At 39.4% G+C, this 25,476-nt stretch overlaps 1 protein-coding gene across 3 annotated transcripts in view; it reads right to left on the reverse strand.

Moving 5' to 3' along the window:
- TENM2 (teneurin transmembrane protein 2) overlaps positions 1-25,476 on the reverse strand; it is a 543,159-nt gene that overhangs the window by 155,322 nt on the left and 362,361 nt on the right. For all 3 annotated transcript variants that reach the window (XM_026061298.1, XM_026061300.1, XM_026061299.1), the window contains one exon: positions 16,754-16,992. In XM_026061298.1, the coding sequence (XP_025917083.1) occupies positions 16,754-16,992 (239 nt within the window). The remainder of the gene's footprint in view (positions 1-16,753; positions 16,993-25,476) is intronic.

A 25,476-nucleotide genomic window follows, 5' to 3' on the forward strand; every position in this document is an offset into this window, starting at 1 on the left:
TTTTGTCTTTCTTTTCAATTCCTTCAACTATCATCATTCACCGAAAGCTAATTTAGCCTATTTAAAGAAAAATCGAGTCCTTTTTTGGCTCCTCAGTGCTGGAATTAATCAAAAGCAGCATGATTCCATGTTTAATTTCAATTATAGCAGCTATTACTTTACAAATAAATAAAACTTAAGAAAACTTTATTGCTCCTAAATAAGATTTTCACTTTTTCTGAGAGAATAAATCCATAAGGGCTTCTACATAAACTCTTTATAAATTATGATAGAGCCACAGACTATATGTTTTCTCTTACTAAAATGAAAATGCATAATTAAAAGAGCCTTTTGTTGAAAGACACCAGCAATATCTGGGTCAGCTAGAAGACATCGACACAGTCAAGAATTAAAATGCTAATAAGGAAATACAGTTAGGGAAAAAAATGATATCATTATGACTGTGATGATAAAAAGAAATCTACCAGCGGTAGCTTCGACTACAGAGCCAAGACTCTCCAACCCAATGGAGTGGTAAGTGGAATTCTCTTTGTAGACCTGGGAGTGAGTTTATTTCAGCTTAAGGTGAAAGAGCTGGTTACCATATTTCTAGCTAGATTTACTGAGGGAACAGCAGGATTTAGCCCCATCTGTTACTCCTTGGCTAGGACACTGGCACGATTTGTTTTCCTAGCGTGGCGTCCCAGCCCATTTCGAACTCGCAACCTCATACAACAGATTGATGGTGCCAGAGAGACACTGTGAGTGGTGCCTGCGCCACTGCCAAGGGTGGGGAAGAAATGGATGGTCAGATCGCTATGCTCTGACATTAGGAGAGGATGAAGGGGAGACGAGCTTGTGCTGAGACCCCCTGAGTGCACGCAGGAGGCTGTGTCTAACCTTCGGCCAGGGAAACAAAGGGAAAACTTTGCTTTAAAGCTTTAGAGGTGCCTGGAGAACATTCAGTTGGAGTTTTGCACAACCAAGGGCTGTTTTTAAATCCATACTGTTAAAATGAGGGATTGCCCCCAGCTTCATAACACTGGGACAAACTGCTCTATTACTTAAAGATTTTCCCAGTGCTCTCTTTCAGAAAAATATATACGAGGAATGGCAGCTTTCTGCAGACCCAACCGATGCGTAAAACTGTTGGCCTTTATCCAGACTTATTGTTCAATAAAGAACCTTAGGTATGCTACACTAAAGCTTGTATAAAACACTGCGCTGAAACTACAACAGAGAAAGGTTGAAATCACAGCAAAATATGTTACTGATTATAAAAGCGTACAATTTTATAATTCATTATCAGTAAGCGTCAGTTGCCAACATGTATTAGATTAGTCCAAAATGTTAATCACCTTGGGATGTTGTGATTTCACCAAATAAAATGAAAGCACATCCAGTTACTTGTCTCAGCCTCTGCTACTATTTTTTGTTTTTCAAGTTCATTGAGACAAAAAGCTTCTCCTTCCTTGCTGCAGAAAAGCCTACACAAACTATGATTAAGTTTCCCATTCCTGACTTTACTGAGAGGTGCAGTTCCAACAAACTTCAGAAAGGTACACATGGCAAAATATATTCAAGAATGGGTCTGGGATAAAATACTGGCAAATACAAAAAATAAGGAAGCTAAAAAATAGGGGAAATATTTTTGTAGTTTTTGTCAATTTATAGTAATATTAGTTATTTCCAGTAGAGCACAAATGATTATATAACTTAAGTGCATCTAGTAACACACAACAAAAAAACAGATGAAATCAATCATAGAACATCTACAAATGTAATTGATTTCTATATATATCTATACCCACACAGACACACACACACACACACTCTAAGTAAACTACTGAAATGTATAATATAATTCTCTCTACTACAAATCTGGCCTCTTTATAATCTGCAGCCTAAACTCTATTATAAGCATGCCATTTCACTTCAGACCTTTGACTTCCAAGAAGGCTTTAGGAAAAAGATGTATTCTTATTTAGGAAAAGCTTTAGAACTATCATAAGATAATATTACCTTTATCTCACCAGACTAGACAGAAAGTTCAAACTGAAATGGCATTTTACACTAAGCAGTAACATCTCAATTTACAAGTGGCATGCAGAGCACCTGTACTGCAGAAAACCGGGGTAATGATTACGCGCGGGCTGCTTCGCGAGCTGACGACGGGGGTGCTTTCGCAAAGGGGGCACAGAGAGCTTTCAGAGGCCTTCCCCAGTTCACAGCGGCCTCTGATAAGTGGCCTGACTTCCTAAGGACTGAGCACACGTTGCATAGCGCACACGCACGTTGATGTAGGTCACAGTTAACTGATGATATTTGAGCAGAAGAGGATAGGAGGAAGCCCCACAGCCCTAAAGACACTACTTATACTTCAAATGCAGAAAAATATCTAGAAATTTGTATTTTCCTTCAGTCAAGAAAGGACAGGATCATGTTTAAATTTCCAGCTAGGGGAAACAGAACTCTGCTGTTAACTTCAAAACAATTTTAAGTCTTCAACTTTACCTACAAGTACATACAAGCCAAAACATTACAATTTAGAATCAGTTTACTTTCAAAGCCTGCCTCTTGCCCTCTGATCATGTCAGTAAATCTTTCATTTGAAGATTTTCRTGAACAACCTTACTGAACAAAATAAAAGACTGAATTACTGCTACCTCCAAACCCCTGTATCTTGCCTTTGGTATTTGAGGCTCATTTTGCCTTGAGAGAAATATAAACATCTTTTGGCTCTTAAAACAGAACGATTTGGGGTCATGCAGTAACAACAAGCTAAGATAACTTGCATCTTATGGGCTGAATCCATCTACATGAATATTTATTGCTGATCAGCTATTTTCAGTATTTTCCTCATGTATCAAACCCCTCAGTACTGAACTTAGGAAACTGCTTTGTACAACTATAAAAAGTATAGTATACAAACTCATAACGATGACTACAGTAGAAAAAAGAAAGGTATGAAATATCCTCAACCGTTGCCTCCTCTGCAAACTGCTCTGGGATTGGCAGAGCACGCAAGCTGGACTATTCAGCAGAAGCTGTTTATGGAGAGCACTTGAAATCTGTTGAAAGTATGCAACTGAGGGTTGAAAAATTTTAATCTACATATGAACACCATTAGAATTATTAAGTTTTGGGTCTTGACCTTTGGTTCAGACCTTTCTAGTAAAAAGAGCTAAGATCTGTGATCAGGATCAGCTCCATACTCAAAAGTTAAAAAATAGGATGGCTCTTACAGCCCCTTACAAACTCAATCCACAGCTGTGTGCTGCTCCTTCCCTGTGAAATCACCGAGCCTACACAAGCCGCAGGTTCAGTGGAGGCACACGCCATAGGAACTCACTCAGTCCCAAGTCCAGGCCACAGAGCTGTAAGTGCACGGCGTAAGGGGATTTACAGCACAATTCACAACCTGTCGTTCACTCTCTTCCCATGTCTCTGGTACCCTTGAAAAAGGCAGTGCCAGAAGGAGACCAGGGACTGTGTGAATTGTTCTAGCAGGCTATACGTGGCCAGTGACCTAAGTCACTCAGCTCTGTTCTACTGAAGACTAACTCATCAGCAAAACACTACTAAAGCAGCTTAAATGTAAGGTCTCCTACTTCAGCTGCAGGTTGAAATGCAGGTTAGTATGCAGATAGCTTTGAAAGTGGTATCCAGGAATTCTCAAATGGTGAATTCTGTACTACATGTGTGTTCAGCAAATCACGGAAACCACATTCAAAACTGTACCTTTTCAAATGCACACACAGGCAAGGCAAAGCAACCTCCCACCATTTCAATTTATCCGTTATATATCTAGTGGGCCACGAGTTTCAACTCAGTGTTAAGCAAATCATGCTGTGTTTAAGAGCCTTTTCCTATTCTATCTGTTTACAATCTTCTGCTAGTAAATATGGGAGAAAAGATGAGCGATTTATGAATGCTCACTTTATGAAGTCAAACAGCATATTAAAACAATACCTCATAGCACAGTGAAATAGAGTTGAACAGACTGTTTTCATCCTGTGGTATATTTTATAGAAAAAACATGCGGAGATTTGTGACAGGGGAAAAAATAAAATAGTAAAGATGGAGAGAATTACGTGTATTAGACATTGTTAAATCCTGATTTCTACTAAAGCAAAAGATAAAAACAGTTCTGTCAGAGATCTGTATAGAATGTGAAAGAGAAGATGAAAGTTGCAGCTTTTCAACCACAGTAATTTCCCTTTAAAAACATTCCAGGATAAAACTGAGTGAAACCTCCTTTACCAACCTACATCTCGTACTATTTCCTGTGTCTCTGTTAATATGGCAATGGCTAGTGCTGATCAAATGACAGAAAACCAATCAAGTAGAAAGATGCATGTTGTTATTTTCTTAAACGTCTGTAAATTTGCTGCTTTCAGTACCACTAACACACTTCCTTAGCCTCAGGCTAATTGGCAACGTCTGGCCGTGGTTGCCTCACCAATTGGAACGACCCAGGTTGTGCTAGCAAATAACGAGTCCCTGAATTGACTAAAGAGCATCAGAACGACAGAAGAAAAAATTGGCTAAGAGAATACATCAGTAGCTGCAGGTGCATACTCAGGTGGCGCTCAAAGAGAATGTGTATTCTCATTTGTAGCTCATTTGCTGCAAAAAGGATTGAAGTTTAAGATATGCCATAGAGTACAATATGGCAATCCAAGCAAAGAAAGGGAAAACAACTTTTCTGTATTTCTGAGAACAAATAGCTGTCCCTACCATCACATCATTGTTTTACTATTACCAGCTAATACAACAGCAGACAGAAAGTGCAGCTGCGGTCCACAGAATATTTGGCATTTCTGGCCCAAGCATAATCCCTCATGTAATGAAAAACCCATTTCTATTTCTGCTTCCTCGCTACTCTTCATACTGAAGAGGCTTGCGTCTGTCACCCATTTATTGAAGCTTATTCTTCATCTAGACAGCCAGGTCTGGTTAGTATTAGAAATTAGGTTTTAAATCACTATTTTTCTATTATTTATTTTAGGATTTTCAGGAAGCCTCCAGAGGTACAGAAAAATTCATCATGTGAAAAAGACCCTAATACTCTCCAGGAACTAAGCCCCAAATACCTGACCCATGTTAAAGAACTTTGATGTTTCTAAGGTTCAAAATAAATTCAGGTTATAAAGACAATAATATTGCTTTAAGAGTTAAAATGACTGGAAATGTCAAATAAGTTAACAACTCCCCATGCAAGAGTAAGAATAATCTGAAGATCACCCGAGCTTTTTCTTAATGAGCAGCTCCATTAAGGGCTCTTACTTCTCTTTTATCATGCGGTTGGAGGTTTGTACTTTCAGTGATTAATGGACTCTCAAGATGTGGAAGGGTGTGAGTGAATCATGGGTGCATAAACGATTAAAGAAACAACAGGTGAATTCAACTTTTGGCTTAACAAATGTTATGGGCTTCTCTTTTCTCTTTATGCTCGCTGCTGCCTTGTGCCCAGTTTTAAGGATTACCCGTATTTTTAGGTCCCAGCTCTGCACTGCACTGTTATAAGCATGCACAGTTCTCTTCTTGGGAAAGACCTTGTATGATACAGGTATGCCACCACATTGCTGTGAGCTAAATGGGGCTGTGATGCTACGTTGCATTGCCTTTCTCTGGCAACTGTTAGAATGTATGCTGTGAAATTGTTTACACCTCTTTCACTGAAGGGCTAAGTATTTTAAAGTATTTTGCATTAACCAGAAACCAGCAGACATGTTATAAGTTCACATCCTCCTTTGTATTATCCTGGTATACTTCCTATGTACTCCTGAGATTTTTCCAACATCTATTCATTTTCTCAGCATATCAAGCACTATTTTCTCTCTTTTGATGACTTATCAAACAACACAACAATCTTCTAGCAACAACTACATTCTCACCAAAAAAAATCTCCTCTCCTCTGCAAAAGAAAACATTACTCTCACAACTCTAATTCTGTTAAGGCTGATTCCAACTGTCACGAACAAAACCTGGATTTGCTGATAAACCACATGCCTTTGATCAAACCAGTTCCCCTAGACTTACAGAAAGGTTTAACAATGTTCTAGTTAGGAGTGATAGCTATACCTCAAAGTTCCTGATTTACAATTGAAATTCTGTAGTTTGTTCTTCTGACCACAGTGTTACACAAAATCATTATAGAAAGGTTACCAAACCTTTGATAGTAGCAGGCTGGCTTTGCCCTTCCTGTTGGTACAACACTGTGCTATAGCTGGTTTACCTGGCCAGACTGGGATATGAAGAACCAGCAGCTCATGCCTTGCCTCTTGCTGAAGTGGACATAGCCAGGGCACTCTGACAATCTCCTGCCTTCCTCATACAATCTCCAGCCTCTAATTACTACCTTAATTATATGTGGTTATTGCACCTTAAAGAAAGAAAGAAGGAAGGCTCTGACAGGGGGAATGAATAAATTGAAAGGAGAAGCTGCAAATATACAAAATACGAGTCAAAAAATAATAGAGGACACATAACTGAATAACTGAGATATAAGCAAAACAACTATTAACATACTGGTACAGGGAGCATATACACAACAGACTAACTGACCTTTCAAAGAGTCTTGTCTAATCCAAGTTAATTCCTACAAAAGTATCACAGAAGCAGAGTATGTGTTCTCATCAGGCAAAATGGGAACCTATTCCACCACACAGGCATTAGCATGTTAAAACATTTTCTATTCTATGACTTTCCTCAGAAAGTATTTAGTAAGAAAAATGTTCGAAGAAATCAGCTGATCAACCAACCAGTAAATTAAAAAAAGCTTAAAATTAAATTAACTGCAGAACTGTTATGCATTACGTATATTAGCTTTTAAAAATTAAATGTGACATAGCAGGATAAATCTGGACATGTCAGAAGAAGACAACAAACAAACACACCCAGAGCATATTTAAAGTTTTAGGTAAGGTTCTATAAGGTCAACATAAGAGAATGAAATCCTTTCCCATTCAGGAACTATATTAATACCAACGCTTGCCTTTTCTACTCATTATTTGGTAATAGTCAAGATAAAGACATTATTAATCACATAGTGGGGTTCCATAGTTATCATCTAATTATCAAGTCTACTCAACATATAAGTCAAAACATGATTTTTCATGTTTTGGCCCTTTAATTCAAGCTTCTGATGCCAGAAATGATTATGAGTAATGAACTAGGACAGAATTTCCTGAACCCTAAGGAAACAAGTATGTGTCTGTCAAAAAGGAGGCTCTCCTCCCCGCACCCTTTGTCTATTGAAGAAAATAGGCTTTAGGTCTCAGACACCTATCACGGTCAAATTCTGCTCTAGGAGACAAACATTCACTCGTATTCCGTGAAAGGAGCACACATCTTGTTAGAGTTTGGCACTCATCATAATTCAGGCAAAATTGCCTCAAATCACTAGAAATAGGAATAACCCTTTTCAGTGAGACAGCCAAGGGCTGACTGGCTGGGGGCAGCTCTGTGGAAAGGCCCTGGGCCTCCTGGGGCACAGCAAGCTGGGCAGGAGCCAGCAGCTGCCCTGGCAGCAACCGAGGCCAGCAGCATCTGGGGCTGTACGAGCAGGAGCACAGCCAGGAGATGGGGGGAAGCAGGTATCCCCCTCTGCTCAGCACTCATTAGACTGCTTCTAGAATAACCACATGCAGGACAGACACTGCTAAACTGGACTGAGTCCGGTGGAGGCCACCAAGAAGGTCAGGGGGCTGGAGCACTTGTTGTGTGAGGAGAGGCTGAGGGAGCTGGGATGAGAGACAGGGCATGGACTGAAATGAGGTTCAGACCAGATATAAGGAAGTACTTTTTCTCCAAGAGGAGAGACAGGCAGTGGAACAAATTGCCCAGGAAGCTTGTGAAGTCTCCATCCTTGGAGGTTTTCAAGACCAGACTGGACTTCACAGCTGACCCAGCTTTGAGCAGGAGGTTGGACCTCCAGAGGTCCCTTCCAACCTGGATTATCCTACAGTCCTATGAGCCTAAATCTTGAGTGCAAAATTAGTTGAAGGAATCAGATAGATTTGTCAAGGAAGATGCTTTTTTCCTGACTATAACTGCCAATTAAGGCTGTTGTACAAAGCATTACTCACAAGGCACAACATAACATGAATATGATGTGCCAGGTATTCAAAGTTACTGACCTTTGAAAGTCCAAGATTTTATTCCTGGACATACAGACTATATAAAACGCTGAGATTTTTTTGCATCTTAGGAGTGAAATGAGCAGTCAGATGAAAGTATGATGCAGCAGGACTACACACAATCAGAGTTTGAAAGCTGAAAGGAACCCATTTACTATTTCTTAAACAGTTTTTTAGATTACCAAAAGGAGATAATTTCATCACATTATATTAAACAGTGAATACAGTTTTTTGTCATTTCATAGAGTGATGTGTCATTTTTCTTCCCAATGTTGATTTTTTTTTTTACTCCGTAATATCTGTAGGCTGTTGCCCTCTCTTATTATTTCACAATTTACATTTAATTCCTATTTTTGTATTTTGTCTTCCCACAAGTTCCTTGAATATATTCTTGTCTCTTTAGTAAGCTTAAATATTTTTATTTGTGGTTTTGCTTGACTTGCAGAATCATGTTACAGAGCTACATTAGCCACACTTACAAAATCCATTTCACATCTTTCAATTTGTCATTTCCCTATTCAGCAAATAAAGTTATATTCTTAAAGGCAAACGTACTTCTAACCTCAATGAATAAAATCTGTAAGTGTCCTGAAGTGCAAAACAATACAAACGGTGCCTCTTAACAAAGAAATACAGCAACAAATAATCAGTATAAATGAACCCATAAATGATCAACTGGTAATCTCTATAAATAGCATCTGGCAGAGCAACGCTTCCCTCAGGAGACCTGAGACATTTTTACACTGATACTGAACACTTTTCAGAGAGAACGACCACAGATTTATTTGATAGGTATATCTGGCTAGGCATTATATTAGCAAAATTTAACCTTCAGTACCCCACATGATCACCCTTCCCCTGAAAGATGGTCTCTTTTCAGTATGCTGGGCTAGGTTATAAAGCATGTCTCGCTAAATCGTCTCAAAGCTTTTTCATCTCTCCCCCCACCCCAACTTCCCGCAAAACTTGCTCTGCCTCCGCTCGTCCCTGCCAGCGCTTTGTCCCCACGGGGCTCCAGACCTGTGCTTCCGGGCTGAAATCCTAGACTGCTAAACACATTTTAGAGTATTCAGTATTTGCACTGGTGAAAGTGAGAACAGACCCCGTTTCACACCCGTTATGATACCCAGGATGTTGCCTTGTCTGCGTGGGTGGTAGGAGAACTACAGAGCATGTGGAGCGCAGCATGGGCAGCAATAATACTGTTACAAATTGAGAAAACGGGCACTGCTGAGGAAGCCACTCTTGCAGCTTTGAGTAGAAAAAGACAAAACCTGTACTGCACAACTAATAATTTTGCTACTAATTAAACTACTAAATTCAAACACTATTTCTCAAAAATGTCGAAGTTAACCATTGCTATGCTGTTACATCAGGCTGCTCAGTTTGTGACACACCGCACGCCTGGGTAGTGCAGCACCAGGCACTACCACAATGAGGAACACGACTAAGTTACACGACTTCACTCAGCTTCACGCTGAGTGAAGAGGGCACTTTATGCTGACTACCCCAGCAGTATCTTTTAACAGCTTCTGGGGAGTGCTACCAGCATCTGTGAAAAAGATTTCCTGAGAATTATCCTAGACTGTGTTCTGCACTCGTGCATTAAAAAACAAACAAGAACACCCCCAAAAGCCCAAACCCCCACAACACACAAAATAAAACAAGCTTTTGGTCCCCAGTTTCTTGCCAAGGATTCAGAGTATACTTGTCTGGCTGGGTATCCTTGAAAGGCTCAACGGCTCTCTTCCCCGTGGTGCCCTCAGACAAGCTTACAAAGCTACTGCTCTTTCTCAGAGTGACTGGTACCAGTCAGCGAGACCCTCTGCACGCGCGACAGGCATAACCCCAACAGCACCTGCACCACGACACAGACACGTCTCTGCTACTCAGAAAGCAGGGAGCTTAAGCACCATGAGTGGTGCACTACAAGAAAACAGTAATCATTCACAGGTTTGTACTATTAACTTCCAGAGAAATATTAATGCAAATAAATAAATAAATAAATAAATAAGGCCTGGAGACAGAATGGGAAAAAGGGGGACAGGGGCTGAGAATGGGGAGTCTGAGAAGGGAATTTTGTATTATCACTTGGCCAAGACTCTCCCTTATTTTCAATGTGTGAAAATGGGATCTCTTTGAACTCTGTCTTCACGGAGCCTTTGAGGTGTGCTCTGGTGGACACGTCCCATCCCTGACAAATGCAGTGAAGAGCAGGCAAACAGATGACCGCTCTTAGAAGATAYGAGTACATGCCAGCATCCCAACAGATGCAGATTCATGCACATGGATGTTGCTTTCCTGCTTTTGATTATTGCCCCTTAGCTGACACTTACTTTCAACGCAAATTTAAGAACAGAACCTTCTCTAATGAAGAATTAATCTTGCAAAATGCAGATCCCTCAGTTTGCATTGATTTCAAGTGAAATCTGATAGTGGTGACTGGCAGCCAGATGCCCTCTGCCTCTCAGAGGTTCCAACTTTGCATGATTTTCCCTTTTTTCAGTCCTGGTTTCCAAAATGTCTAGCATATTTGATTTCAGYGAAGTCTGGATAAGACAAATGAGTGGTTATCTGACCCTACAAGTAAAAAACAACAAACACAACAAGAAATCAAATGAAATGTAGGTTGCCATTTGTCAAAAACAAATCAAAGGCAGAGAAAATAAATAAAGTGATGTATAAAGCAACCACTTGTGTGAACTGTATTAATGAATCCCGATCTATGGAATCAGAGTCAAAAAGACTACCAGCCTTACATCATCATTAAAGTCATCTAAATTAAAAAATACTCTTCATGTGAATGGCAAAAATGGTAGCCAGTCTAACAAACATTAGCTGGTTATATGTCAGCGTTTCTGGGGGCTGTGTCATTTGCAATGCTCTAGACTCTTTACTAAAGTACTTTACAGTTTGAGCATTCTATTTTTTAACAGCAAAAATTATAAATGTGAATGAACATGAAACTTCACACAAGCACATACATTAATATCTTACTGATTTGTGGGAAGAAAATAACTCAAGTTGACAGCTAAAGACTACATGTTTATGAAAACTGGTGCATATACCTGTTTCGTACAGAGTAGAGCGAAGATGAGACTTCTGCGTCCAGGGCTTATTTTATCAGAACCCCACAACCTTTATTATTTGACTGTCACAGAAACAAATGAATACTTTTGTGGATATGGGAAAGGTAACAGAACACATTAAACACTTATTTGCCTGCTATTATAGCCACAAACCACCTGCTATGATGCTTTCTCAGAGCAAGAAATTTACCAAAATGTCTGCTCTGTGCACCACTATTTTGGGGCTGTAAATTTCAATACATAGGGGAATAAAAAAAAGAAATTTTATTTGCTTAATTAACTGCCACAGCCTTTGGCAAATCAGCTTTTCAAATAAKGAGATTCATTTCACATAGCACAGAAGGGAATGCAGTATTTTAAGTTTATGCAGAAAACTGAAGTTTATTTTAAACCTCATGTGTCTTTAAGACCAAATAACACTAAAGAATAGAATGAGTGATATTATTTTTCCTATGCAGTGTATACACTAAAGATGTAATGCAAGTGTGCTGCTCTCCTAATTTCTTTCTTTCAGCTTCTAAGTCCTAGCTCTTTCACATGATAGTAGTAGATAAAATAGCACCAGCACTCTCAAAGCTATCAGTGAGTCTCAACATACCATTTTCAAGAGGAGCAACTTTAAACCCACTGAAGCTTTTAGCTTCCACAGAAAATAATAGTTCTATTGTTTTCAAAGGAAAGTGTAAGTAGTCAAAATCACCACTTTTTAACATGCTGACACTTTGATGGCCAGATGTTCTTCTAAGCTCAAAGCTAGACTGCCAGAAGTCATAGCAGTTTAGAGGCTCTCGTAAAAATATGGTATCTTATGTTAGGCAGGAACCTTTAGTGAAAGAGACAGGGAGACTTTCTTTTGCCTTTTCTTCTTTCTTCTTATTTGTATTTTTCCCCTCAAGTYTGGCATGAATCTAAAGAACTAAAAACTAATTTAACATGACAAATGCTTTCATCACTCCCCTCACTTCTGAAGTGAACACTCTGACAAAGACAGTATGTGCGGTATATGCTTTTCTTCTGACACATTATAAATTACTTTCTTGTAACTGGGTTTTACAACCAGTCCAATATCTTCAGGATGTCCTAATTTGAATGGCTGGTTCTGCATTCTTCAAGTGTCACCCAGGATAATGGGAATAACTCCTGAGTTTGGGAAATGCCGTGCGTCGCAGACAGCATTGTAGTACTATTTTATTTACATACTGCATGCTGAAATTTGCCACGATGTTGTGAAATATTACAAAGTTATGCTATAAATTTCATTTATGTCAGTCCTACTGAAGAAACAGAGAAGTGATAATCCTGGGTTAGCTAAACAGGTCACGTTTTGTGTATAATCTAAGTAAAAAGTTAACTGAAGTAAATTTCTCATATTTTCTGCCATTAAAATATAACACATTCAGCCACAGCAACATCTTAAAATGCTCTTTTTCACAGAAACTATCTCAAAGATTTTTGCCTCTATCTTTTCCTTTACCAAAAAAAAAAAAAAAAGAAAAGAAAAAGAAACTGCTTGTCTTGCTTTATTTTCAACCTGGTGAAAATGATGCGTGTAGGAGTTTCTGCAGAAACTCCTCCAGGGAAATGGAATTTAGGTATAGAACTGCATGTCCAAGGCAGTAAACCGTAAGCATAGGAAACTAAGCATATTTGCACGTACACAGAGACACTGCCATACAGGTCAGTGTAGGTCAGTGCACGGCAGACCGCAGGAATTTGTCCCAGATATCAGTCAGGATAAGTTCCAGAGGAAGACTTAGGAAACCTCAGGGTAGATAAAGATGGTAYGGACAGGCCTATATAGGGAGAGTCTACGTAACTTGCCACAGTTAGGTGGCATTTTACGATCTAAAGTATGAATCTGCATGTATCTTACAGAAGAAGAAAGAAGTTCCTTTGTAACAAGACATATTGTCACTATTTTCACAAATGTTTAACTTCTTTTTTTAATCTCAGTAATATCTTTAAATAACATCAATTACGCAGTGTGGCAAAAAGTTCCACAGGTTATTTATGCACTGCATATTTATTTTTTATAGCTTTAAATGTACTGTCATTTCGTTTCATTCATTCTTTTTCCTGTAGTATCATAAAGTCAATAGGAATGCCTAAATCATTTTCTTTTTAATATTTATTCTCTTCTTTACCTCTGTTATGACATTCTTTCTTTGTCTTTTTAAATCTCCCCTGTTTAGAAATCCTTTCATGCCATCCATAATCTCTGTCAGTCCTCTGAAAGCCATGTATTTGAACCTGTACATAGCATATTTTCAATGAACTGTTTCGATTCCCACATCTCTTTTATAATAGGACAATTCATTTCGAACCTCTAAAGTCTATGAGAACTTTGAAGTAGTCCTTCAGTACAATTTACTTCATACTTGCCAGCATTGCATTTTTCATTTAGTTCTACAATAGTCCTCACTGGCATTGTTATAAGATCTTCACAGATCATAGAGCATGGACAAACCTAATAGCAAACCATTTGCCACCAATTTTGATGATTTTTTCTGTAACTATTACTTTTAACATATGTAACCCTGGTAACATAACCTCTGCAATGGTGGAGAGCAAGAAATTGTTCTGTGTGGACTTGCATGGCAGAAAAACATTATCAGCGCCTTAAAAAATGCACCCATTCTTGAAGCACTGACAGTAAAATACATCGGAGGAATTACTGCAATATGGAGCACTGCAGTTCATCCTGCCTATCTTGGGGGAACTTAAACAACATCTTTCTTCATCCTAAGGCTTCCAGCTCCCCTGCTTGGATTAACAGCTCTCACTCTCCCACTGCCTCAACGATTTGGACTGAGCTGGGGTTTCGGTCTGCTCTGAACATTTCTCGAGCGGTCTGTTTTGGACCCCGGCGCGTCTCCTGCTGGCAGGCTGAGGTTCGGGGGCCGGGAGCCCGCCCGGCGGGGTGGGGGGCTGCGCCCACAGCTCCCTGCCCCGCACAGGGGCGTTTCGCCCCCAGCGAGGCACGGCACGCGCGGGGCGGCCCTGCCGGCGACTTCGCAAGGCCTTTTACAGCGAGGAGATGACTTAGCACCTTTAGCGCCCTATCGAGCACCTTAGGTGACGTAGCACGGGAGGGGAGCAGAGTCCCAGCGGTGGGGCGGGCGGATTAGTTTATGGCTAACGCTCTTCTGCTGCCCTCCACCCTGCGGAATGAACCGTACAAGTTTTTGCTGAGTGAGGGAATCAGGTTAACGAATGGCCTCACTGAAGCACACCCCTTTTACCCTTCTGTTCTTCCTACGTGCCTGCGGCCATGCAACTTCTTTTTAGTTTTCTTTCTTTTCTATTTCCATCCCTTTAAGTTATGATCACAGTGGATCCATCAAATCTATTCATAGGATTAACTGTATCTATTTTCTGGTTTTGACAGCTACTTTTCAAAGTACTTTTTCTTTACTTTGTATGGCATGAAGCTTGTCAGGTCTCATTATTTAATCCTTGAACCAACATTTGCTTTCTAAAACCTGCTTTCTCCTGTTCACTAGCCAACTCCTATGTGTTCATCACTCTCTAGTCAGCAAAGACGACCTCCAAAACTTGTCAAAACTGCTCTCCTATATCATTACTTGAAGTGATAGATCATTTGTCAATTATTAAAGGACAAAGCATTGCCTTATAGAATGTCTTCTCATAAACAGTAAGAAAGAAAAAATGCTATGAAACTGTATAAAGCATGTATAACCATGCTGCAAAGCTTTGCTTTAGCTTAGAGTAACATATATGCCAAGGAAAAATATATTTCATAATCCATCATTTCAAAGTTATGTACATGATTAAAATATTCACTTGCAATGTATAGCTTCCCATGTGCATAAGTACTCAAATAGGGAGCTATTGTATGGTAACTGTCAAATCCAATAAATCATGTGCTTTCCAATCTTTTTATTTATCTGTCAAACTAAGCCTGTGTTAGTCTGAGGTTTTCTACAGAAGAACTGTAGGTTGGTTATCTTTGTAATACCCAGTGTGCTGGCACGCAGGGGTCTGAACTGTGCTGGCCTAAAGAGACAGCAGCAATAAAGCAGCTACTCAGCTCTCTCTTACTCCTGTTATATATTAATCATACATGGAAGCTCATTAATGCAAAGAATGAGGTTTCCTTAGAAGGCAGTGTCTATCCTGTAGAGTCACATTTTATGGGAACAAAAAAATCATTCTCTTGAAATGGAGAGACGCAGCCCTATCTGGACCTCTGGCTTGCAACATATCCATCTCCCGCACAGTCAATCCCACCCTGTCCACACAAAGTCTTTGCTCATAAGTTTGAATCCCTGACAATCCTCAAAAGAACAGGCAGTGGTAGCTTTCTGGTGATGCAAATGCTAATCCACCCTCTGCTGTTTTGCTTTTCTTTAATTCTGCAGGATATTCCTCTCTCCCAGCCTGTCAGCTACCAGACTGGATGAAGTGGCAGATATCATCCAAGCAGATTCCTAACAGGGAGAAAATTCAGTGCATCTTTTCAGGGCTTTCTAGCCCTATGTATGAGCCTTGCTGACTACAGTAGTAACATATTAATATCAGCACAAATAGTTTCAGAGATGAAATAAAAACCAAACATAACATGTCTGGCAAGTATTAACACAAGATATGGACAAGCTACTGTAATGCTGCAATTTACTCAGGGAAGCTAGAGAGGTTGTGCAGGCTGTCATTATCATCTATGTGCTGTTGAGGGCTCTGTAAAAGGTACAAAATGCACAGCTAATTTGTGCAGACACTTAGAAAAAGCTCCAGAACACCAGACAACAAAGGGGATATCAGGGGAAAAAAATCAGAACAAATTAAACTAGGAAAGACAAAAGAACAGCAGCATGTTAAAAAAATTCTCAAAAGACCACAGAAGAAATTATAACATGGTCATTATTAATAATATTAATTAAGTATAATGTGGTCATTATTAATATATTGATTATAGGAAATAAGTGCAAAATTTAATTTTCTTTCTATATTTGTGCCTACAGAATACTGAGGATGTGTGGAACATGGAAACTAGCACACAAAATGGGACAGCCGCTATTCAGATTTAACACCAATAGCAATTTAGGCATGCAAACAGATATTTACTTGTTAATCAAAATGAATTTGTTTTTCTCTAAATGCAAAAAGCCATAGTAATATCTGAATTCAATCCAAGTAACTTCCATTATACATATTAGTCCACTACCTATCACATTTTTTCAAATATTTTTAAAACATACAGTAGTATATCCTAAAAATCATCATTATATCAACCTCTATTTGGATGAAGCAAGTGCGAGATATGCATATCTGACACCTGAAGTTAACACTATACACTTGAGAATCTGAATCCCTCTCTTGCTCTCACTTCTACTATGCCAGTGAGCAGAACTTGAAAATTTCTTTTTCTCTTCAACCAGTATAAAGAATAATAATCTTTTTTACACACTAAGAACACAAAGGCTTGAAAAAGAACTAAACCATCCTTTTACCTGCTGAGTCTCGATTTGCTGACATAGCCTAAACAAATACAATGTGATTAGACAGAGAAAACAGCCTTACCTATGAAATAAGCCAGGAGGATGGCAAGCAGGACTGCAGCAGCAATTGCAGATAAAGCAGCACATTTCCAGCTACAATACTTGGAGGGCTTTTTCAGCTTGAAYGCATTTCTGGAGAAAGTATTTCTAGGTAACAGTCTGGGAGGTGGAGTGTAAACTGTTCCTGAGGTCAACGGGTAACCGGGGGAAGAACTACTGAAGAGTGGAGTAGTTCCAGAAGATGTCTTGAACAAGAAATGCCTGTAAAACAAAAAAATGAAACATCGCTGAAAATGGGAAGTCCTGTGAGAATAGGAGAGAGATGAGAATATATCTTATTCTTGTTCCTCCCCAGCTGCTGTAATGTCTTAAACTCAACAAAAAGAAAAAGAGTTCTGTATGAAGAAATAAGGAGCTGAAAACTCTCAAATTTTTTTTGCCACCAGAGCTTAACACTGTCACTAAACCAGTAAAGTATATCTATTAAAAAAAAAAAAAAGTTTTAATTTTGTCAGGATATCCTTTCAAACCTTTCTGTAATTTGATACAACTTGTTCAGATATTAGCTAAAACACCAGTATGACCAGTTAAGTGACTTTTCACACCTGTTGAGATGGCACCTGTACGAAGTGGGAGCAGCCCAGTAACAGAGCTCAGATTCAGAAGTGATGTGACTATCAGTGCCTATTTGTCTGTACTTGATTAGGATAAAGCAACTAATTACAATATAAAATACCTGTATGTTTATTAGTTTATTAGAACTCTTAATTTTACTAGAAAGCATCCTTTCTGAGCTTACAGGTTTAGATGATTTCTCTGTGGGATCTACTACCCAACAAATACTCTAAGATCAAAAAATCTGCTAGTCTCATTAATACCCTTGGCAAAAGCYGCCAGGAAAAAAACATGCTGAGAAGCACTTTAGTACTGTAAGAGAGAGATTTTTGCCAGAATTAGAATTAACCATTTTTTAAAAAATGATATTCAGGTTTGATTTGACCAACTAAATCATCCAAAGCACAGGACTCAGCAGAAAAAGAGGACTGCCCAGACACTTGTGAGGAAAAAGGGAGAACACATAGTATCCAACAAATTCTCATAAAATGTTGCCAACATTTGGATACAGAAAACGGAGAAAGCAAACTAGAAGACTGGCACCTCTAGATCAACTCCTCGCGGTCAGGAAGAACTGGCTACAAGCACGTTCCTAGTAAATCACGAAAAGAGAAGCACAGAATAAAGGCAGCCGTCGTCAAGAGGGCCGGCTTTAATACTCTGGATCAACAAGACTGAATCAAAATCAATGCATCAATCGTTCAAACAGAAATGGTTCACTGTCAAATAGAAAGAATGGTGCAGCACAGTACAGCACTGAGTAATATTTTCATTAATTGTCATTTCATTAATGGTCAATGGAATAGGAAGACAGTTAATAAATCTGTACCTGAAATCAACCAGAGAAAGGAATACATGGGAGCAATTCTGAAAAAATGCTAATAATGGTATTAAAATAGAACACACGTCTCAAAAGATAGTGCAAAGTAGGGGAATAATCAGCTGCAGAGATACCAGAAGGAAAAACTGGCTAGGCATCATTTCTGAAAAAATCATGTGGAGGTTGCAGCAGACACCAAACTGAACACAAGTAAAAACTGTCATACTGTGAAAAAGAAGGAGGAAAGGGGAAAGGGGAAGGAAGGAGAAAGAGGAAGGAAGGAGAAAGAGGGAAAAGCAGGAAGAGGGGGAAGGGGAGAAATGTCCTCCATGTCCATTTTGGATGGGACTAATAGTAGTGGACCCAAGTTTCAGCAAGAAAAATTTTGTTTAGAAATCAGTGGAAAAAAATCTTGAACTGTATAGATATTTAAGTATCAGACAATCTGAATATTGTGCACTCTCTAGTACTGGAGATGCTAAGAAGTAGATATTGGGAATAGTTTGGACAAAGCTGCTGTTGCTTTGAAATGGAGACCTTTCAAGATCCATTCCAGACGCTAACACTTCATCGTTCTGAAAAATAATGAGTGCTCCCTCAAATCAATGAGACTGAAGATACTCAGTAACCTGTAAAATCAAAATTACAGTAAAAAAAAAAAAAAGTCTTATTTCAGGTGTAAAAATGTTAAATGTTCTTCTTCAGACCATCAGAATCAAGTAGGTTGCTCTCAAATCACCTGTTAGAACTTTAAAATCAATTTTAGTCACTGTTATTACAACAATGATTTGAAAGTTTGCAATTGAAATGCATTTCCTATGTATGTTTTCCACCCCATCATCAGGCACGTGCATACTTCTAAGCATACAGCTTACTGTATRCTTACAATACAGAACACTGGAATTGATTTCAAACAGTATTAGAGCATTTGTTTTGAAATAAAACCCAGAGCATAATAAATTGCATAGGCTTTGCAGACAGTCAGTAAAAGGAAGGCTGGCTAGGCTTCCCCGTTCTATGATTAAACATTCACATTTGAAACGGTCTCTGAAAATCTGCTTTTTTATGCAGTCATTAACCAACTCCATTAACTAACATTAAGAATCCCTTATTTTGACACTGCAACAATTCAATTAAAATAGCTATTGGGGAAGAGACAGGGGTATCAGGCTGCTTGTGTGACGCTAGATCTATTGACATTTCTGTTCCCGTTGCCTGATTAACATCTGATTAACACTTGTTAGCACCCCCCAGTTTTAGCCCTTGCAGCTTGCTCTCTAGTGCCGAGCAGAGCACCTAGGAATTGAAGTGACCTGGAGCACACGGATGGACGGAAGGACAGAAGGAGGAGAGCGAGCTGGTGAGGTGGATGTGATGCAGAGAGGTCTAACGCAGGCTCACTTCTCACATCCACGCCAGGTCTGTGCCTGCCTCAGCCCCGGCCCTGCTTCTCCCCCTAAATCCTCATGGCCTTGGCAGCCCTTTCAGCCTGGGGCTTAAGGGTCTACAGCAAACAGCTCTTATGGCTCTTTTTCTCAGCCCAAAAGCAGGTTTTATAGAACGAAACCGAAAACTGCAGTCCTTAGCACTGTCTTTGTCTGAAACGTTAAGGTTTTTAACCCACAAATTTTATGTCCTCTGTAGACGAGAAGGCAGCTTCAGTACCAATAAAAGTTTTAATATAAAGCATTGTTAAAGTAAACTCAGATATATAACAGAGCTCTGTTCCCATTAAAACTGAATTAATGAGTATCTCAAAATGTTTCAATGGAACATGTCAATCACATCCTGTTTCATGTGGAAGAAGAAGAAAAAAAATAAGACTTCCACTGTGATTCACTTTGAGATATATGAAGTATATAAAGGAAACCAAAATACTTACACATGCAAACATGACCTCTCTTATATTGCTAACACTGCTTACAACTTCACAGAAGCAAAAAAGGCTGACTGAAATGACACATGGAATTGTGTCATTCCCAAGGCAAAAGAGAGAAAAAATATTGTTGGAAAAACGCTGTATTTTGTCACACATGCAAGTCCTACCCATGTATTTTAAAGCTGAAAGCTTATCGACTCTGCAGAAGGACTTCTGACAAAATGGCAACCATCAGAAGATACTGTGCCATGTCAAGTACAGTAATTAGGTCTTCAGAAGTTATAGAAAATCATTTAACTAAAGATACGCTAAATACTCACCAAGCCATTTTGGAAACCTGGCCTTCTGTTCGGAAATTGGAGACTAGATTAGCAGAAGTACTAGTAGAGGACACTAGTAAGACTGAGAACATAATGGACAAAATGCTTGGAACCTCCAGAGTTTTAAGTCCAGATTCAGCTTCAAATGGAAATAAATTGACTTGTCTCAACCCTATCCCTAAAACCAATGATCCATAGCTAGATTTCTGTGTGGGATTTGACATGCTCTGCCACAACCAATTGTCTGTGGACCCGAGCTCCACAGAGAGAATGCAAGCATTTATCTATATTAATTACAGTCTCACAGCGGTAAGACTGGGAGATACTGCACACTGACTGCTTATTAAAAGAAATGATCTGATTTATACCCATGCACTTAACTTCAAATAGAGTCCATATTAGAATTAAATAAATAATTTATTTGATGTGTTACCTATTCACCTATCAAGCATTATAAAGAAAAACACATTCTGCATCTCATAATTAGATTTAGATTGGGACTCAATAGTAAGATTTAGACTGATTTGAGATTTATGTATTTAGATTGGGACTAAATTTACATTTGAAAAACATGGGAGTAAAGTTACTAAGTCTTAGCCTGAATCTCTCTAATATTTTGCGCATTGTGAAGACATTCTTATACTGGAAAACAACAAAGTATGACTGTCAGTGTACAATGATTAAGTGTCCGCAAAAGCTATAGAAATATTTTGCATGCTGCTCCCAGAAAAAAAGTTAATATTGTAACTGCCTTATGCAATGCTCTTTTCTTTTACTGCTCTGCAGCTTCATGGGCTGTAAAGGGCAGTAACCTCCTTTGGTCGAAACAGCATCTGCTGTCGACACGCAGGATCGCGAACAGTGACCTCATCAGAACGGGCACTGCTTCGCCACATCCCTCCCTGGTGCCAGGAGAAAGGTGACGCCTGTGAAAGCAGAGCTTGCAAGGGGACATTTGTCCATAGTTCTGCAGACTAATGGTAAATGAAACAAGCTGTATTTTTTTTTATTGCTATTAATTCAGAGTTTTATATAGCATTTATTTTCCCCACAGGCCAATAGGACCTCTGGTGTTCAGGAAATAGTGGTCTGACAAAGACTGTACTAACTTCCATATTCTTTGAGAAAACAATTTTTTTTTTCTCCTTTCTGGCCAGATTATCATGGCAGCACACTGCAAGAATCAGTTGAGGGAAAAAAAATAAATAAATCATTTTTGTGATGAAAAACTGTAACAGAAAGGAAGAACAAGATACTTTCTAAAAGAAACTGCTTCCTTCCTTCCTCATACTATCCTAAATGCATTCTGTATGAAAAATGAAATACAGAGACCTGTAATGCTTAAATTTTAATAGTAATTAGTTAAACAAAACAGACACAAAGAGAGTAGTTATCAGCTCCCTTTATTGGTGCTAGCTCTTACAAATGATCTTTAAGCTGTGGTAAAACCATATCTGTCTCTAATTTTAGGTGACATTTACTCATAGAGGAAAAAACATAATGAAATATGGAGCATAACATGCTGGCTCTCACTGAAAAAATATCTTCTGTAGTCCTCCAAGTCCTTCTCCAAAAGGGTGGCTATGATTCATTTTATGTCAATAGAAGCCTCAAAGTGGCTGCCAAATTCAGACAGTGAAATTTCATGTCAGTTTTCTAATTTTCACAGAAAAAGAAAACAAGATTAAAGAGAACTATGAACTATTCTTATGCCTTTCATGCTGAGAATGAACTCTGAGTAGTTGATTGATGCAAGACTTGGTTACCTGCTTAAGTCTCTCTCAGTCTTTCCCCAAATGGGATTTAATATCATGTTCTTGCTGCCAGGTTCTGGCAGAATATGCAGGATTATCAGCCAACTTTACCCATCTAAGGGCTTCTTCTGATGTGGGAGTTTACTGTTCTCTTGGTCTCTGTGGCATGCAGCAGGGTGTAGTATTTTTGGAGGTTGATCACAGAAAACTCTAAATCTGGGTTAAGTATGACAAGTCCTCAATAACAGAAGTGCATTAATGATCAATAGAGGAAAAAAAACAATGTAGGAGGAAGAAAGATTGGTTAATCTCACTCCAAACTTGCTCCAAATTTTCCAGTGGCAGCCACTTTTTATGGTAAGCCTCTTTAAAGAAATACCTTTTAGATTTAGATAAAGGTTTTATTGAGATTGGTTGAGTTGATTTATCTAACTTAACTGATCAGTATTTTCACATAAATAGTCATGATCAACTGTGAATTATACATTTATTAATACAATTATTAATTATCTAAAGGAATACCTTTGTCTATTTGTCCACATCAAACACTGAAAGAAAATTCAAGCTCGCATTTCCCAAGGAACAAGCTACGTTCTCAGATATACTACCTCATATCCAAAGCCACTGAACTAATGTCAGAAGAGGAAGTCCAAACTGGCTGATGTGCATGAGAGCTGGTTTTGCCCTACAACATGCCTCATACTTTCAAGATGATCAAAGTGAACTGCTATAAATGTAAAACAGCTTCTCTTTTTCAAAATCATTTCCACGCGTACTATGTGAAGCCTTCCCTCAGACCCACGCTTCTGTTGTGTTCACTGCCCCAGAGGTTTTCCTGCTTCTTTCAATCACACTTGCTGTTCCAGTAGAAGACATTACCTCCAACTATAGGCCTCACTCAGACCCTCTGCTAATCACAGCTAAAACTACCCAGAGCTCTTAGCGGACATGCTGTAAAACAGAAGAAAGATGCTTAAACTTCAATCACATCCTCTAACGTGCGTCCACCAGCTGCTGTTCACATGGTATTTTAGTGGGCCCTGGTAAGGGGAAAGAACAAATTTTATCTCCAACTGGGTGAGCACGGCCCTACCTAACTTTATAGTCAGATTTTCAGGAGTAACACATCTTGAGATGTGGTCTGCAGACTGAGCTCTGAAAAAAGGGAGTAGACACCTTTAAAACTGAAGGGAAGTCTCTACCCCTCTTATTCTCTAGAGCCCAGGGACTTTGGTACTCTCCAAATGGGTTAAACATAAAAAACCCAAGTTTCTAAAATATTATCTATATGCACGTGTTTATATTTTATACTTACAAGAACTTAATTGTCCCAGTTGTGTCAAAACTGGTGATTAAACTGATTAATGGAGAGCTATTTAAATTCTACTAAAATAAAACTATATGCTTCTGTAAATGAATCAGCCATTCTAAATCAGTGCACATACAGGCACCCTCGCACTCAAACACACGTTGTAAACAGACAGAGGGCAGTCCTCATGAGAGCACGCGATTTCAGGACGTTTCTCAGCTTGCTGCAGACAATCAATTTGTACCCAACTGTGCACAGTCCAGGAACTAAGAAAACTCCTTTAGGCACGGAAAGGATAATTCAGAAAGGACACACCAAAAGCGGAGTGGCACCTACCGCTGCAGCAGGAGCCTGGAAGCCCGCAGCAGCGCCCTGGCTTGCACCGAGGCTCTGCCACCAGCGCCCCAGCCCCTGAGAGGCTCCCGATTCCTTAAATGCTGGGCTCCTCAGCTCCCGAGGCAAAGTTTTGAAAAAATGCAAACGTTACGGCAGCGTGTCACGCATGTTGCCTTAAGCGCCAGACTAGCTTGTCACTGCCGTCTTGAAACTCTTCACAAAGACAGTCGGACACGCAGAAGCGCAGTAATTGAAAGCTGCCTGACAGCAAGGTAGTGCGTTGTACCAGAGGCAGGTGCCAGCCTTTCGGCAGCCTAATCTGTCATATTATTAAACAAAAATGAAGAAGCAACATTCACAAAGCTGCAATTGAAAACAGAGTAGATTTAAAAAAAAAAAAAAAAAAAAAAAGGTGAAGCATCTGTATCGTTCCCCAGGCGCATTAGCTCTGCACTCTCCTGAGTGGATCCCTTTGTGCAGAACAACCTGCGTTTGGTCTGGGAGGTGCTAAGCGAGGTACTGCTGGACAAGCGTTGGTAGTCCTCTCTGTCCCTAATCCCTGCGGTAAGCTGCCGCCTTCCACCGCCCCTGGCCGGACGACACAACCGCGGCCCAGCCGCTGAGAGCGGCCAAGTTGTGACAAAGAGCCGTGAGAAAGTCTACAGACTTGGAATAAAAATATGGAAAGAGGAAGGATTGTTGAGCTAGGGATCATTAGTTGCTCGAGAATTCCCAAGGGAGAACACCAACATGGAAAGGCACAAAATCTGAAAGGGAAAAACAGGGAGGCTAATAAGGCTGCACGGTCGAATCGTCAGCGTGACGGAGCTGGTGGCGCGTGACAACTCAGCAACACCAAGGACCCCGGGCCAGGAGAGACCTTCCGGGTGCCTCACGCTCCGGGTGGTGAACACACTATCGCTTAGCTCATCAGCTTAAATCCTAGCTAGCTTTCGCAGGTGTTAACCAATAAATAAGTGCTTTACACTTTAAAGTTAAGCATATCCTTCTTCCAGAGTCTCTTTGAGCCCAACTAAAGATCCTTGGACAATCTGACTCATAAGCAGGCATTAACAGTTTTTGCTAGTTTGTGTCAGATGAATCTTCACTTAAGCCAAGCTGACAAGTTGTTGCACAGTAAAGTTCTTAAAAACGGCATAACTGTTTATTCTCCAGGGAGCACTGCTAGTTAATGCCTGTTAAAAAAAATAACAGGAATAGCTACAGATGTGAATGCAAAGAACCAGTTACTCTGCACATGCACTTGCATTAAACGGGAGCAGGCTCAGCAATGCAGCTATTGAACAGTTTTAGGCAGCTCTGAATTAGCTCAGACTAGAGGACCTTTGCCTTTTGCAGTGGGAAGGCTTGCTGTAAAGTCCGAAGTACTATGTTGCATAGTGCAGTGACAATGATGAAACCCAATAATGCCTACATTTGTTATTCCTGTAACGATGATAAAGACAACTGTAGTTTGCATTTCAAAAGGTCTTTTAATTTTTAGCTCTCTACATCAATTAATGAACTAAATTTCAAAACACTTCTTTAATAAAAGGCACACATGTAAGCTCTTCACTTTCTCTTAATTCAACTACTTGCTTAAGTGAAAGTAAAGAAAAAACACTAGCAACTGGGCTAAATTAATAAGCTATTTCAATTCTACAAGTAATAGAATTGTATAATAATAAATTCAAGTCTCTAAAATAATTTTG

This window comes from Apteryx rowi, unplaced genomic scaffold (assembly GCF_003343035.1).
Source record: "Apteryx rowi isolate R43461 unplaced genomic scaffold, aptRow1 scaffold_18, whole genome shotgun sequence".
Lineage (NCBI taxonomy): Eukaryota > Metazoa > Chordata > Aves > Apterygiformes > Apterygidae > Apteryx > Apteryx rowi.